A 16010-nucleotide genomic window follows, 5' to 3' on the forward strand; every position below is an offset into this window, starting at 1 on the left:
CCTCTCTGCAGAAGATCTGTGCCATTACGTCTACACGCTGAGTTGTAATGTGGCACAAAGCTACCCTCCTGCACTCCCCCCAATCCTGGGATAGAGCAGGGTTTGTCTTCTGACCGTTACTTTTATTTATTCGTGCCACAAGTAGGCTTACATTAACAATGCAATGAAGTTACTGTGAAAATCCCCTAGTCACCACATTCTGGCGTCTGTTTGGGTACACTGAGGGAGAAATAAGCATGGCCAGTGTTCTTAACCAGCATGTCCTTTGGACTGTGGGAGGAAACTGGAGCACCCGAAGGAAACCCACGCAGACATGGGGAGAAAATGTGCAGACTCTGCACAGTCAGTGACCCAAGCCGAAAATCGAAGCCGGGTCCCTGGCGCTGTGAGGCAGCAGTGCCAACTACTGTGCCACCATGCCGCCCCATAATAAAAATTCTAAGTAATATCTCTGTGTAGCATAGTATTAAAATTAAGTATAAAATGTTTTTTGAAATAAAAGAAGAACTGAGCTCCTAAAAGAATGTTTCATTCACCATAACTGCACTGTTAACTTTTTCAATCTTCTTACTGCTAGGGTGCGTAGAGCATGAATCTTTTTTTTATCTCTGACATTGTATACGTTGGGAATTATATACTTAATCCAATATATTGACTTTTCTGTTTTTCAGCCAGTGGATTATGAGATAAATAGGGCCTTTGTGCTGACAGTTGTGGTAATGAATCAAGCACCTTTAGCAGCTGGAATTCAGTCTTCACTCCAGTCCACAGCAACTGTTGCTATCTCTGTCACGGATGTCAATGAAGCTCCATTTTTCATTCCCAATCCCAAGCTGATCAGGCAAGAGGAAAATATGTCTGTCGGCTCGCTGCTGACGACATTTGCAGCTCAAGATCCTGATCGCTTTATGCAGCAAGCAGTACGGTGAGATTTTTCTTTCTATGTCCCACTGATTCGCTATCACCCAGCTTTGTACTCTGGCACAGTAGTAAAGTCTACCCCATCCTGTGCGAAGAACAGGTGCAATCCGGCTGTCACAGGAGAGCAGCTTGGCTTAGTGACAACATAAAAATTCTTCATCTGTCTTTAGATAAATGAAACCTCAGCAAGGGGTCAACAACTTCAAGGGAGATGGGAAGGGCAGAGAATTGAGTAGAGGAAAAATTGAGAAAAAGTATTCTGCATAAACAGTGCATTTATGGATAATATTCAAATTGCAAGAAAGCATCTGTGTGCTGACTCCAGTTTTTAATATTGAATTCTTTAAGCTTACAGAAAGATTTGTGTGAATGTATTTTCTTTGCGTTGTAACTTCATGATCTTCGTGATAAGTGGCTTATTTTTTTTCCTGACTTAAAGTTCCCTTCCGCTCCTCTCTTGGAAAAGCCGTCACCGTTCACTGACCAACAGGAGTAATCCTAGTATCCTTTATCCCAAATCCTCAGAGTCAATTGCATCTTGGACTTCTGTTACCGCATACAAACTTACATTATGATAGTCTAAGGCTAGGCTAGCTATAGTCTAAAGTAACTAAAATGACTTGGAAAAATAAGATGTGTCACTGAATAATTAACATGGAAGACCTGTAATAAATTTCATTTTGACATGCTCACCACAAAAATTGCAAAGTAAACAGTGCAGACAAATAATTAGACTTCCTACGCTGAAGGTTGATGAGGTTAAAAAAAAATTGTTTTTTGGATGCATTCAGTTTTTTGGATTTACAGAGAAAGGATATTCATCTTGTATTCTTTAATCACCTAATGGGAGTGTGAGACTTGCTTAGAAATTGAAGTATTTTGATCCAATTTCAGTTTTATTACGTATTCTGGTATGCCGCATGTGAGGATCTTCCGATACTCATCAATTAGTGATTCAAGGTCACCCCCAGCAACAATTGGAAATCCTGTGTGGAAGTAGCATGGTTCAGTCTGCACTGTGCCACTGCATGTCTTTGTATATTGACACATTTGCGGACATAAGTGCCACCTCATTGCCAGTTAGCTTTGGAATTGTTGGTACCACATTACATGAAATGCCATTCCCCAGACTTTTTCTCGATGGATGCAATACTAATTCATTCTCACACAATTATTAGTGATCTGCGCATGAAAATAGATATGAATGCTTTACATTAGAAATTGACACTGAACAGAAATAAAGAGTATTTTGTAATGCATGGAGGAGAAAGAAAATATTAAAACATGGTTCAAGCTGTAGGAATTTAAGAGACTTTTGGAGGTAGAAAAGGGATAGTAAGTTGGAAAGGTTTAGGAAACAGGTTCCAGAGGCTCAGTGTGTAATTGCCGAAAGACTAGGCTCCAATGGTGCTGCGAAGTGGAACAGGCAGTAGTCCAAAGCCGGAGAGATAGAAGATGAGGTTTAGGCTGCATGGTTTGAGAAGATTAACAAAATATGGTTCAGTGAGGCCGCGGGAGGACTTGAAACAACGCTGAGGACCTTGGAATCAATTTGTTAATTGAAGTTTCTGCTTCACAGCAACTTCATTTATGCCAAATCTCAAAACATTTTGCTGAAACTACCCAGCATCTATCTGACTTGCATTCTGTGCATCTGTGCAGTCTGTTTCTGCTTGAACATGCAACTCACTCATCTAGCTTTTTATTCCTGGAGTAAAGGTACGGGAAAAAAATAAACAATTTTACAGCTGAAATCACTCCCTGAACTTCAAAATAGCAATTTTAGCAACTAATATCTTAAATGAAAAGCTTTTTATGGATTGGATTTGATTCACCGTGCTTAGTCAGTTCACTCATATTAATTTCTGGAACTGAGTAACTCCGCAGCCTTGACATACATAAGTAATATCTTAATTAACTCCAAGGTTATTAGTTTGTTGCGAGGGTGGACTTGGCAAAAATATATGTAGGTAGTCTTGACTAATAAAAGATGCTCGTCTAAAAACGTAATAAAAAAAAACACTTTGTCAAGCTCACACTAGGGAGTTAATGCAGCACACCAGAAATTACATTGGGTTGCTAGTCTCTGATAAAGGACAAGACTTGTTCATTACTGCTTACTTTTGGTTTAAGATCTACAGTTAATCAATAGAGGGATTGTTTTTTTGCATAATCTTGAATCCTACAATAAAAGCAAAACTGCACACACTAGAAGTCTTAAATAACAGAAATTTCTGGAAATACGCAAACCAGTCCATCAGCATCCATCAAGTTAAAGGGCAGGTTCGCATTCAGGGTTTTGATCCTAATTGACCGACTGTGCATTTTTCAGCATGTGCTGCTATCACCCTGTTCTTTAAATTCGGCCCCGGTGATTGTTATTCTTGATTAAATCTGAGTCAATCCACGGCAGCACTTAGCGGGCTTACTCACGCTGTTTGTCCAGCTTGCAATTGGACAGTGCATTAATGATGAACTGAAAGGATTACTCAGGAATCTACGGGTATGCGCATGCTTTTCGATTTCCATAATCGTTTCTTTTTTAATAAGGAAATTAGTGAATGTCACAGAGGATGATTACAACTGATTAACTACAGTGATTCTTTTTTTATTGTCTAACTGTCCTCAAGTGTTACGGTGAATTTGGTGAAAAGACTTGAAGTCATTGGACAATCTGTTCAGAGTGACCAATAAATGGTTTCAACTTGAAAGCAATAAGACTTTAAAACATTAATGTTTACAATATCAGTTCATGACCATGGTTGAGGCCATCTGGCTGTTTTGAGTATTTCTTCCCTGAACAACATATTACTACTTCATCTATACTTATTTTCTTTTATTGCTTTTAATGTTTAATGATCCTGAATGTGTTTCTTCCAAAGGCTATATTGTTGAAAATTGATCACTATATATAAACTCAGCCAGTCCGCAACCTCACCTGCACACTCTTCCGCTTTCTTCGGCTATCTATTTATGGCTAAAGTCATTGCTTCTTTTTGCTGAGTTCTTCGGAAGTACAATATGGCCACTCTTTTAGATTGGCACTCTTTTGCTTCTCCTGAGCTCATAAGCAGTGGTGTAAAGACCTTATACATCCAGCCATTCCCACCTCCCACCTTGGTCACCACCCCACATCCAGCTTTTGTTAAAACCAGAAGTAGGTGGGATTGAGGTGGGTGGGGTTTGCATTTGAGACCTTTTACATGTCCTAAAACTCACCAGCTTTGGTGGTTTGAAATTATTCTCTACCACCCAAAGCATGTTCAGAGCTGCTACAACAGCAGAGCAGGAGCACACTGAGGAAAGTCGGGGCTCATGCGAAAGTGCCACAGGTTGAGCTTCCTTCCAGGTCCCCCCCCCCTCCAATAACAGAGATAATCAGCTTTCCCAACATTCTTCCAGCTCACATTACACCATAAAGAACTGACAGGCAAAAATGATGCATAAGGAAATCCAAAGTGCAGATGTGAGACCTTAAGCTGTAATCATTGAGCCTTCCATATCCAATTGTTTGGTGATCTTCCCAGCTTGTATTCTTGCACACACTGATATGAAAACAAAACATACCAGAAGTCATTTTCATATTTGGTCGGAATTGAGAACTGGAAGTGGCAAGTGAAGATAATATAAAAGAAAATCAGTCATGGGCAACTGATCCAGTGTTATCACCAGTCTTTCACCCCTGCCAAAAGTAAAAAGTACCCCTGCTATGATTCGGGTGCTTCTGAAAAAACTTCCAATGTTACATTTAGTCAGACATTCACATGTTTCATGGCTGCTTTCTCTGTTCCGTTTTGGAATAGGAACCTCATCTGCTAATATGAGACTAGCAGGGTAAATACGTGGGGCTACGGGATAGGGGCTGGGTGGGATTTTGGTCAGTGCAGACTCGATAGGCCGATTGGCCTCCTTCTGGACTGTAGGGATTCTATGTGATTAGATTTTGATTTGATTTGATTTATTATTGTCACATGTGTTGGTATGGGCAGCTAGGCACATGAGGGTGGGTGTATTTCTCATCTGACCAGGTTGGCATTCTTTAGTGCCTTTTATTATGAATTACCTTAGAAAGAAGGATTTTTGTTGGGAATCTCATTGGTGCTGCTGGGGCCAGGGGCAAAAGTTAGTCGAACCTTGGCACACAGGCTCATGGGAACCTAAATGGCACCAAAAAGCAAACAAAAAATGAAAACCTCTTAAGTCACTTCACAAATAGTCAGCATTACGCATCTAGTATAGATACCCATCTTCGAAGTGTCATCCAAAACAGTGTCCAAGTATCAGGCAAAAGGTGCAGAATGTCCCTGACATCAAATTACAATATTTAGAAAGGTTCCTCACCTTTTAGAAGAGGGTGCTTTCAATGTAGGTGAAAATGGCATGAATTGAAGTGGATAGTGTTAGGGATCTTTTCATATTGTTCCAGTCAGAAGCATCTGACTTGGAAAAAGACAATTGATGCCAATAGGTCCAAATCATTGTGCTGTTTATCATTCATTGCACTGTTGTTTTTACAGTTGTTGCTTTCATGTATTCAGCTAACTATCATTGGCTTCCTGATGCAAGTTGCTAAAATTTCTGTTAATATTTGCTGCTTTTTTTAGGTATTCTGAACTGTCAGATCCTGCAAACTGGCTGAACATTAATGCCACAACTGGTCAGGTCACAACCACAGCAGTCCTGGACAGAGAATCGATCTATGTTAAAAACAATGTGTATGAAGCAACATTCCTGGCAACTGACAATGGTAGGTCTTGGATTCACACTGTTTATTCCTGTGGAGCACTATAAGATAATAGCTCAACCTGGTGCATCATTTGGGTTGCATATAAGACATGCAGAAAACCTCTAATAAAGCCTGCATTTGTACCATTTACGCAGTGTGACCAACAGTGTCTGGAGCTTAGTTCGGTCCATGATGTTATTCGATCTGATCTGATCTTCTGTTGCTCATTCATCTCGACATATAATACTTGGCGTTTGGCTTCAACTCCGTCTCGCCCACATTGAAGTTATTATACTTGACACATCGATTTGGAAATTTCGAGTTAAAGAAACCTCACTTCGAATATCCATAGTTTTTGACTTGGAATATTTGTAGAAAAATGAAGCAATTTAATTAGTTCCTCTATGTTTTGCTAACCTGATAAAATGGTTTGGCATTTATACTGATTCACGATCGTCATAGAATCCCTACAGTGCAGAAGGAGGCCATTCAGCCCATCGGGTCTGCACCGACCACAATCCCACCCAGATCCTATCCCCGTAACCCCACATATTTACCCTGCTAATCCCCCTGACACTAGGGGGAAATTTAGCATGGCCAATCAACCTAACCAGCACATCCTTGGACTGTGGGAGGAAACCGGAGCACCCGGAGGAAACCCATGCAGACAAGGGGAGAATGTGCAGACTCCGCACAGACAGTCACCCAAGGCCGGAATTGAACCCGGGTCCCTGGTGCTGTGAGGCAGCAGTGCTAACCACTGTGCCACCATGCCACCCAAGATGAGAGAGAGAGAGCAAGCGCCATGTGTTTATGATTTAAGTTTATAATTAAAAATGATCTTGAGGAACCAATAAACTCAGGTTTTGTCAATATAACGTAAGAAGTAGCATTTATACGCATAAAATGTAGTATGGGAAATAAAAACCCACAAGAAATGGCCATGTACTGATGAGAAACATGCTGAGAAACCATGAGCCACGTGTGCCCCAAGACTGGACATTCTCGCCTGAGCTCAACAGACCTTTAAATGTTCCGCTGAGTTTTCTGCCTTGCCTGCTGTGATTCCCACAACGGGTGGGATGGGAAGGTTCCGGCCCATGTCTTTAAGGTAGAAATACAAATAACCAGCTGTTGAGAGATCTTCCATCCAATTCTGGACACTTTAAGGGGTGATCCAGGCAGCGCTGAACAGAGAGTTCATGGTTCCTGTAGACATGTTCTCTGAGCACAGTTGCCACTGGGAGAGGTGAATCATGGACTCGCTATTTGGCATTAAAGCATAAATCAAATAGTTTGCCTGTGCGAGGAAGAATTCAGGTCATTAAACATTTCCTGTTGAATGGAACAACAGAACACATTCTGAACTCACAAATTGTGACAACCTCAAATTTTTCAATTATATTGAAATCCATTTAATTGGAACATTTTTTATTTAAATCTGTTTATTGGGATGTCGCCAACATTGGCAAAGTCACATTTTTTTTTAACAATTCCTAGTTGCCCTGAGATTTAGAAAATACACAGACTTGAATTTACATACTGCCTTTTGCAATCACCGTTATGTCCCAAAGCACTTTACAGCCAATGAGGTACTTTTTAAATGTAGTCATTGTTACAATGTAAGAAACGTGGCAGCCGACACCCAAAATGGCGATGACAGGCTTTCTTAGATTGCAGCGGCCTGTGTGGTAATAGTGTTCTCTACAGCTATCAAGGTTATCTCGCCAGTCAGTGACTCTGGCACGGTTGAACTCTTGACCAATTTTTATCCAATTTTCTCAGTTGGATGTTGAAATACACACAGGTGGAATGTTGAGAGACCTGCAGAGGGGGTTTTGGAGACATATTCCTACATTTAGCTGATCTTGTCGGAGACACGGTCATACCAACAATGACTACCTACCTGAAAGTGGGCAGGGAGCCAGCAATTAGCAATTCCAAGCATTAATATTGGAATGGGGAAGACTCTTCCAGAATCTTCCCTGCAGTGGGGGGGACCTCCTGTTGTGCCAAGCCCAGTAGCTCAATGGGGGCAGCCCTCCAGCAGCAGACTACGTAGCCATTGGATCCAAAGGGCCACCGACAAGAAAGGCTGCACCCATGACCCAAACAACTGTACTGGAAGTGTTTTCCCTCCAGTCCAAATGACGTACTGGCTTCAGACCTCATAATTTTAAACTTTGATGGATGCTTCCGCTCACACCCTCCTGGTTGCCTGAGCAGCACCAAGGTTTCCCAATGGGACTGTCACAGCCTTCCAAAGCTGCAGGCCGTCAGGAACCCACACATCATCCTTAATTGGACTGGGGAAGATCATGCAGGTAGGCAGGACACAAAGAACATCAGGGAAAGGACCTATCTTGGTCCTCACTGGAAATTTTTTTTTAAAAAGGTGGTGGCAATATTCCTCACTAAATGTGAGAGAAGGTGTAGCAGAAACTACTAGCCAAAATATTCTGCTTCCCACCAATGGAAATATACTGGGCTGCATATTATGTGCCCCCATCAAGCATGTTTGCAGTGGGGGGGGCATGCAAAACAGTGTGGGTTCATATCCCACCATCTTACCACCCACCTCTCAGCTGAGCCCCTTAATATGAGGGTTGGACCCACTATATTTAAACAAATAATTAGGGGTCATTTGAGCCTGTTAACAAATCAATTGACCACAATAATACAGTGTCCACATCATAAACTGTCGATGCAGGCAGTTGGGCAAGAGTAACAGGCTGTTTTTAGAAAAGCTATTTCAAAAGGTGGGAAGGAAGGGGGGGTGGTGATAACTTTGGGGAGAGGGGCTTTGCAAATCATTGTGCAGCCCCCCAAAGATGGTAGACCCTGTTTTCCTACTTCTCTGCCTGCTCTGTTAAACACACCACCCACTACCCCCGCTCCCTCCCTAAACTGTCCAAACACTCCCTGCCTATGGTCCAGGATCCACAGGCCTCTTCTTGTTCCTGGTTTCAGTCCTCGCACTGCACAGCAATGCTCTCTTGGTGCTACCACAACAGTCAGCCAATCTGATTGCCGGCAGCTCTCAAGAGCTGGACTTCCTCCCTAGGGAGAGCTGGAAGTGCTAAGCTGCCCCGATTCAGCCTGTCCACAGTGCACAGTGGCAGCAGGGCAGCCACCTACCTGTCCACACTGACTTTGTTTTTGTGTAGGGACAGTGGCAGGGCTGCAATCTGTCTCTTACCTCCTGCCAAAAATGAATTCATAATTTGGCAACCTGATGATCATGAAGTACTGTGATCTGTGATTCAAAATAGGATGCGGAGGAGTTGGAGATCTGGCTGCACAAACGTAGGGGGCAATCTTACTGAAAAATGGCAAAGTGTCTTGGCTCTGACTGAAAAATCTCTCGAGAAACACGTCGGTTTGCTCTCCAGATCTTAAAACACTTTGTCACCAAAAAAAGGCTCGCTGTATTTCACGCCGTCATGTTGAGGATTGGGGCCTTAATATGTTGGCAAAGCCTGGCTGCACTGAGATTGGGGCGCGATGTTTAAAAGGCACTCCAATCAGAGTGAAAAATAACCTCCCCCAACTCCAACACAGAGGTGTCAGGGGCTTCCCTCCACACACCCACCCTCTGTGCTCAGAGACAGCACCTCTCCCAACCCCCCCCAGCATCCTTCCACCATGCACCACCCCTCCCTCCCCCCCCCCCCCCCACCCCCACCCCCGCGTGATCATCAGAGCTGGCACCATCCCATCCAAAAATCAATGCCGGCACCTCCCTCTTCCCACTGAACATCAGGCCCCTTCATTCCAACTCCCCACCCAAACATCTCCATCTCCCACATCCGCTCCCCCTCCCCCATCCCCCCTCCCCCATCCCCCCCCCCCCCCGCCCACCACCACCATAAGTAGATGAATTCCATCACCACCCTCCCCCATGAGGCTCCCACAGGGGTCCGCCACTGGTAGTGCCAACCTGTGCCAGGGAAAATTGCCAGGTCACTGCCTGGCCATGTCCTTCTCCCCTACAGGATGTATTCACCATTATGCCCCTGGGGGTGAGGGGGAAAACCTATGTCACGTCGGTGGGGTTTGAAAATACGCCTCGGGTTCAATATATGGCAAAGGGATACTGAATTAAATGTTAATGTATTGAATTGTATTAAAATCAGATTCACGCCTGTTGAAACCTCATTACATTGCCAGCGAGGAGCGGTGAAAATCGGATGTCATGATCTTGCTGGCAAGATTTGCGACCCCCGGGTTTCGCTGGATCTTGAGGCCCCCGCAACCCTCCCCCGCCCCTTGCCGCCATTCCCACAGATGGTGAGCACAGGCTCAAGATTGCAACCGCCCCTCCCCCCGACCCCCCCCCCCCCCCCCCCCCCACTCCTGTATTGTTGGTGCAAAGTCAAAACTAAGTTATTGGGAGTGTCAAGGCCTTATGTAAACCAAGGAAGATGGAAAGAGATCCCTTCACCAAGCATGCCTGCTGTGTTACATTTCAGTCCATTTGCACAAGAAGTACAGACCTGTGAAGTTGAATTTCTTTGCAGCTGTGATATGGTTTGAATCAAAAATCCCCTTAATATGAGTAATGCTGGTTACATCAATGACAAAATCCTTTGGCTTCACGTTGTGTGATATTACTGATTTGTCTAAAATGAGATGCAAATGCTTTATTACATACCATGAACCAACAAGTGTGTTGTCTTTACACAGGCAACCCTGCAGCGAGTGGCACTGGAACCTTTCAAATTTACCTCATTGATATTAATGACAATGCACCTGAGCTGATTCTTAAAGAGGCCCAGATTTGTGAAAAGCCCAATCCAAATGCAATCAACATCACAGCGGGAGATGCCGACAGAGATCCAAATACAGGCCCCTTTGTGTTTGAGCTGGAATATAAGCCATTGGGTGTCAGGAGGAACTGGACAATCACCCGTTTAAATGGTAAGATGAGAGAGCTTGCACAACACTCCAAGTTAAATGATAAGTGTCATTAAGTAGCGATAGTTACTGACATTTCAGAACCAAAACTCCACTGAGCTAAGCCACGTTCCTTGCTCAAAGTAAATGTTGAAATGTAACCCGTTGCTACTTGCAACATAGCTTTGTAATAGTTTCAAACCCATGCCCCTCTTCACGTAACTTTAAAAAATGTTTTTATTCCTTTGCGCAGAGTGGAAGGGGAGAGCCCCGAACCTATCTCCTTGTTTTCTCAAAAAAAACAATTCAAATTGAATCCAATTCATGGCCTTCACAAGAGATATACTAGATCCAAAGTGACAAGAACAGACATTACACATGATCTTGGTCTTGAACCCAAACTTGATCTTAACCAAAAGGTTCTCTGAGTCTCTGCATTTTTTTGTAATGGTTTTTTTCTACTTTTTCTACTGTTTTTTGTAATGGTGTTCTCTGGCATAATCAAACATCTCCATGCTCTGGTCACAGTTGTTGTATGTGAAAGTTCCCCTCCACTGAATGTTAGGGATTTAAAATTTCTACTTAAAGAAAGGCTTTGGTCACAAACTTGGTAGAGACCATTAACGTTTTTTTCAGTAGAAATCTGTTATTTACTGAAAGATTAAGCCTCGGGTTTCCACAATTTAAAGCAGAAAGAGTCAATAAAGCCAACACAACATGCTACCTATCCTATATTCTTAGCTTCAGAAGTAAAATAAATCAAACATAAATGAACAGGTAAATTGTGGTTAAATATAAACCATAAATTACACATTAAATGATAGAGATAGATCTTATGAATTGGCTCCACAGTTCTCTCAGATTTTGGTGGTTACATTTAGTCACAAAGTCATTTAAATCTTGTCTTCCTCATGAGGAATTTCAGCTCCTCTTCTTCTAGGAGCTAGCTTGATGCCCAGCAACAACCAACCTGAGTTCCATGGGCACGGTTTTCAGCACAAATGGTAGATCACCACAATGTCTATCGAACCTGCTCAGATTGGTCTAGATGGCATAGAATCAGGAATGTTATCTTCAAATAATAGAAACAGCTGCAACAATTTATCCTCAGCTTCTGGAGCTGGACAATCTTTCCAGCTTGCTTATTATTGCATCAGTGCACTCAACAACTGCTACTGCGCAGCTTGGACCGATTTGTGTCCTTTTATATATTCTAAACAATTTCAGTTTGCCAACAGTTTTGTCTTCCAAACATTAGTATATTTTTGTTTCCTTTCTATACTTACCTGTTGTATTTCCCACTCTGTTTCCTTTTCAGTTCAATTTCTGTTTTAGCTGGGGTCCGTCTCAAAAAATACGAATTAAATTTAAAGACACAGGCTTTTAAATTTTACATGCACCCAGCAGGTATGTTTCCTATGGGGGAGGAGGGCGCAGAAAATAGGGTGGGGTGCCCATCGCACCACCTTCCCACCCAGTCCTGAGCTCATTCCCATAAATGGGGGCTGGGAAGGCACCGAAATTGGCAGGCCATCTGCCATATTTAAATGAATAATTAAGGGTCAATTAGACTCCTTATCAGGCCATGCAATCCTGACAATATAGGATCATAGGATCTATAGTGCAGAAGGAGGCCATTTGGCCCATCAAGCCTGCACCGGCTACAATCCCACCCAGGTTCTGTCCTATCCCCGTGCCCTCAATATTTAGGGGCAAATTTATCATGGCCAATCAACCTAACCCACACATATTTGGATGTCTATTATATTTATGCTGCCGAGGTCATAAAATCTTTGGTGTGGGCAGCAGGGCGAGAGTGGGAAGTTTGATTTTCTTTTGTGAAGGAAGGGGTGGGTCGTTCTTGACTGCCTTTTGACTATCGCGAGGCGGCCCCGCTCAGGGCAAAGCCTCCTCCCTCCCCTTCCTCCCTACGCCCTGCCACACTCCCTAACCTACCGAAACCCTCCTGGCTTAAGATCCCAGACTTACCTGCTCCAGGGATCCACTGGCTTTGATGATTTTCTCCCTTCTGGAGTCCCGGCAGGAGCCATTGACACTGCTGGAGTCACAGATTCGTAAGACGGGACTTCAAGTTGCCACTTGGCCCTTATTAGTCTGTGCCACAAAGCTTTATGGCCGCAGGGCAGGCCAATGTGGAGCAAGTCAGCTCCCGTTGTTTCCAAGAGGGTGTGCTGTTGGTTCCCCTGTAAAATCAACCTGAAGATTCCCTTGCGCACTGTAGTGACAGTGGACAGTTGAGTGAACGGTTTATCCTCAGATGAGTTTATCTTCACGCTTACAGGCAGATTCTATTTTTAAGAATTCAGAGTGCCAGTCCTGTTGCTGAAACCATTCACTTCATACTGCAGAACTTTCTCGCCAGCACAAACCAGAATGGAAATTTCCAGTTCTCTCTCACATATGGAGCAGCTTCCTCACTCACAGGAACGCGGTTTTTTTGGCCGCTTGATCACTCAATAATTGGACATTTTAACAATAGTCCAGAGTGCCACTTTAAGGGAGAATTAAATTTGTGCTCCTGGAATTTCTCACTCACCTCTCCAATTACGGGATTTTTTTAAATTTACAATTCCTGTGCAATATTTTATAATGTTACAAATTACAACGTGCATAATTTGCTTTAATAAGCTAGAAATCATGCAGTTAAAATGCTGCGTTTAATCCAGTCAAGATTACGGTCATTTTATTTTTTCTGTTCTACATACCAATTATTATATATTTTTTATTTGATTCATGGGATGTGAGTGCAGTATCTTGCAAGATTTTAGGATTTTGTGATATTGTCCTCCCTGCGAAATGAACAGAGTTCAATAATGGCTCCCTGCAGTTGCGAGTGTGTTCCTCTTAATCAGTGCTTAACAAACAGAAAAATGGTGGTGAAGTTTGGATTGAATTCATTTCATTTGAGAAATTAAGGGTTGAAGAATATCATGACGTACTTTTCGGAACTTTTCAAGTTGACTGTGACGAAGTTTGACTGGTTGTTCTGTGCGTGCACATAGTGTTCAGGTACATAATGGGTCAGCACAGTACATCATTGAAAGAATATGGCACTGAAGACATATGTGGGAACAATGGGGGAAATTTAACCCTGGTAAAGAGGACTGGTGTAATTTCAAACAAAGATATCACATTTGGCTGAAAGTGAGTGAAATAGAGGATGAAGATAATGTGAACATTTTCCTCACCATGATGGACCTAATGTCTTTGATGTAGTTTAGATCCATTGTTGCCCACAAGACCTAGCACTATGCACTATTCCGTAAATACTGTGTTTCTGTACTTATATTACTGCATGTCTAAAAAAGAGATGGCACTGAAAATTGCATTCTGTGAATAGAAGTCAATGCCAAGTGAGATTGTTGCAGATTACATGGTGAAATGCAATTGCTTAGCTGCTGGACAACAGCATGACATGGTTAAGATGGCTAGTATTGTGAGAAAGGATTTTTAGGTTATAGAATCACAGAATCCTACAGTGCAGAAGGAGGTCATTCAGCCCATCGAGTCTGTACTGACCACAATCCCACTCAGGCCCTATTCCCATAATCCCACATATTTACCCTGCTAATCCCCCTGATACTATGGTCAATTTAGCATGGCTAATCAGCCTAATCACACATCATTGGACTCTGGGAGGAAACCAGGGCTCTCAGAGGAAACCTATGCAGACGTGGGGAGACTGTGCAAACTCCACAGACAGTGACCTGAGGCTGGAATTGAACCAGGGTCCCTGGCACTGTGAGGCAGCAGTGCTAACCACTGTACCACCATGCCATCCCTATTATCAAGGCATTGGAGGGAATTTTCTGGCCATTTATTCCAAAAGGAGTCTCTAATCCCAGACCGCACCACTTGCTGCGTGTTTTGTGGCAGCGTAGGGTGATATCAATTGGAAATCTCACTAATAGTGGCGGGACCATAGAATCCCGTGAAGAGCGTGCCACATCCTGCTGCTGAGAAACACAAGGCTGGGAGGCCGGAGAATTCCCCCCATTGACACATACTTTCTAAAGAAATTGATTAAACAATGATTGCATAGAGGGAATAAAACAAATCAGAATGGATTTTTGTAAGTGGGTTGAAGGGACAGGTAAACAATAATAGGGAATAACCACAAGGTAGATTCAAGGGAATAACTGCAAAATTGAGACTATAATGTGGGTTAGAATTGATTGGAGAGAGATTTTGAAAAGTTATAAAAGGAATATTACCATTAAGCATAAAAGACAGATACCTAAAGGCTTGTTTGCTTATTAATTAGCTATAAATATTTCTATAAATAAGCGCTGATATATTCAGTACATTTCACCAAGCATTCTCATTCATTCCACATATTGGGAAAGACACTTGTCAACAATTCCACACTTACGTTAGTATCTCAGCATCATGTCATCCTTTCTGGAATCACCTGATCTTTTCAAATGATCAATGTGCATAATATATATGTTTATATGAGGGTCTCTATGGCAGAATCTATGCTTACCTCCCAATGCCTTGCAAGATGGCTAAACTATCATCCAAGATAGTCAGATAAGGACACGTATAACCAGGAGAAACCTTTAAAATTATTAATTTATTCTATACATTCCTAACTTTCACTAAAACCTCTGTTTAAACATAATACGCCCATAATGTTTCTCCTAGTCTGTTATTGTGGATTGGTTTCTTTATCTCCTACGTTCAATCACCCTCTCCTTCATACAATTTACACATCCCATTAGTTAACATCCCATCTGATTCATAAGCATTTTGTCCAAAGTGACATTTGGCTTTTCCTTTCAGAAATCAAACATTCTTTGAGAGTAGTGTTTGGTGCTGAGGGCTGATTTTAAAAGGAAGGGGGGACAGTCCTGTTATGAACCATTAACTTCAAAGAAGTGATGTGGACATCCAGTAATTAGCTGACAGCTATGCCACGAGATTTCATGTTTCGATACAAAAACAAAAATTTATTGCATACAAAATTTAATTTAGCAAAGCAAGCGCCGCGAGCTTTACATGATAGCTTGTAAAGATTTATACTATCAACTCAGTACTACTTTTTCCTTCTTCCCAAGAGTTCCCTTATCTTACTAAATCTTGAAAGTTTATTCACTTTTACTCTGGGACCAAACCAAAGGGAAATCACAGTTGTCCAGTGTTCACTCTGCCGTTCCAGATATTCACCAAAGTAGAAGATTTGACGGGGGTCCTTTTATTAGTTCTCGCCTAAGTAAGTTCCAAATTTCCATTAAAAACTCATGGCGCTGGATCCCACGGCTCAAACAAAGGTTTCCCTTACAACTTCAGTTTAGTGGCTGCAAACATCAGAAAAGCCCATTGATGGTTTCCAAAGGCCCACTGCTTTGGTTTCAAACTGTATCCAGGTTGATTACATCCAGAGCTCCAACTGCAAAAGGTAAACTACAATTCATTCAGAGGATTACTGCAGATGTCTCCCTTT

The 16010-nt window shown here is 42.4% G+C and overlaps 1 protein-coding gene across 1 annotated transcript in view; it reads left to right on the forward strand.

The window, feature by feature from the left end:
• LOC144508504 (cadherin-4-like) overlaps window positions 1-16010 on the forward strand; it is a 650983-nt gene that overhangs the window by 584491 nt on the left and 50482 nt on the right. The window contains exons 10-12 of the mRNA XM_078236483.1: window positions 672-925; window positions 5526-5668; window positions 10334-10567. Of these exons, the coding sequence (XP_078092609.1) occupies window positions 672-925; window positions 5526-5668; window positions 10334-10567 (631 nt within the window). The remainder of the gene's footprint in view (window positions 1-671; window positions 926-5525; window positions 5669-10333; window positions 10568-16010) is intronic.

The sequence above is a fragment of the Mustelus asterias genome, chromosome 20 (assembly GCF_964213995.1).
Source record: "Mustelus asterias chromosome 20, sMusAst1.hap1.1, whole genome shotgun sequence".
NCBI lineage: Eukaryota > Metazoa > Chordata > Chondrichthyes > Carcharhiniformes > Triakidae > Mustelus > Mustelus asterias.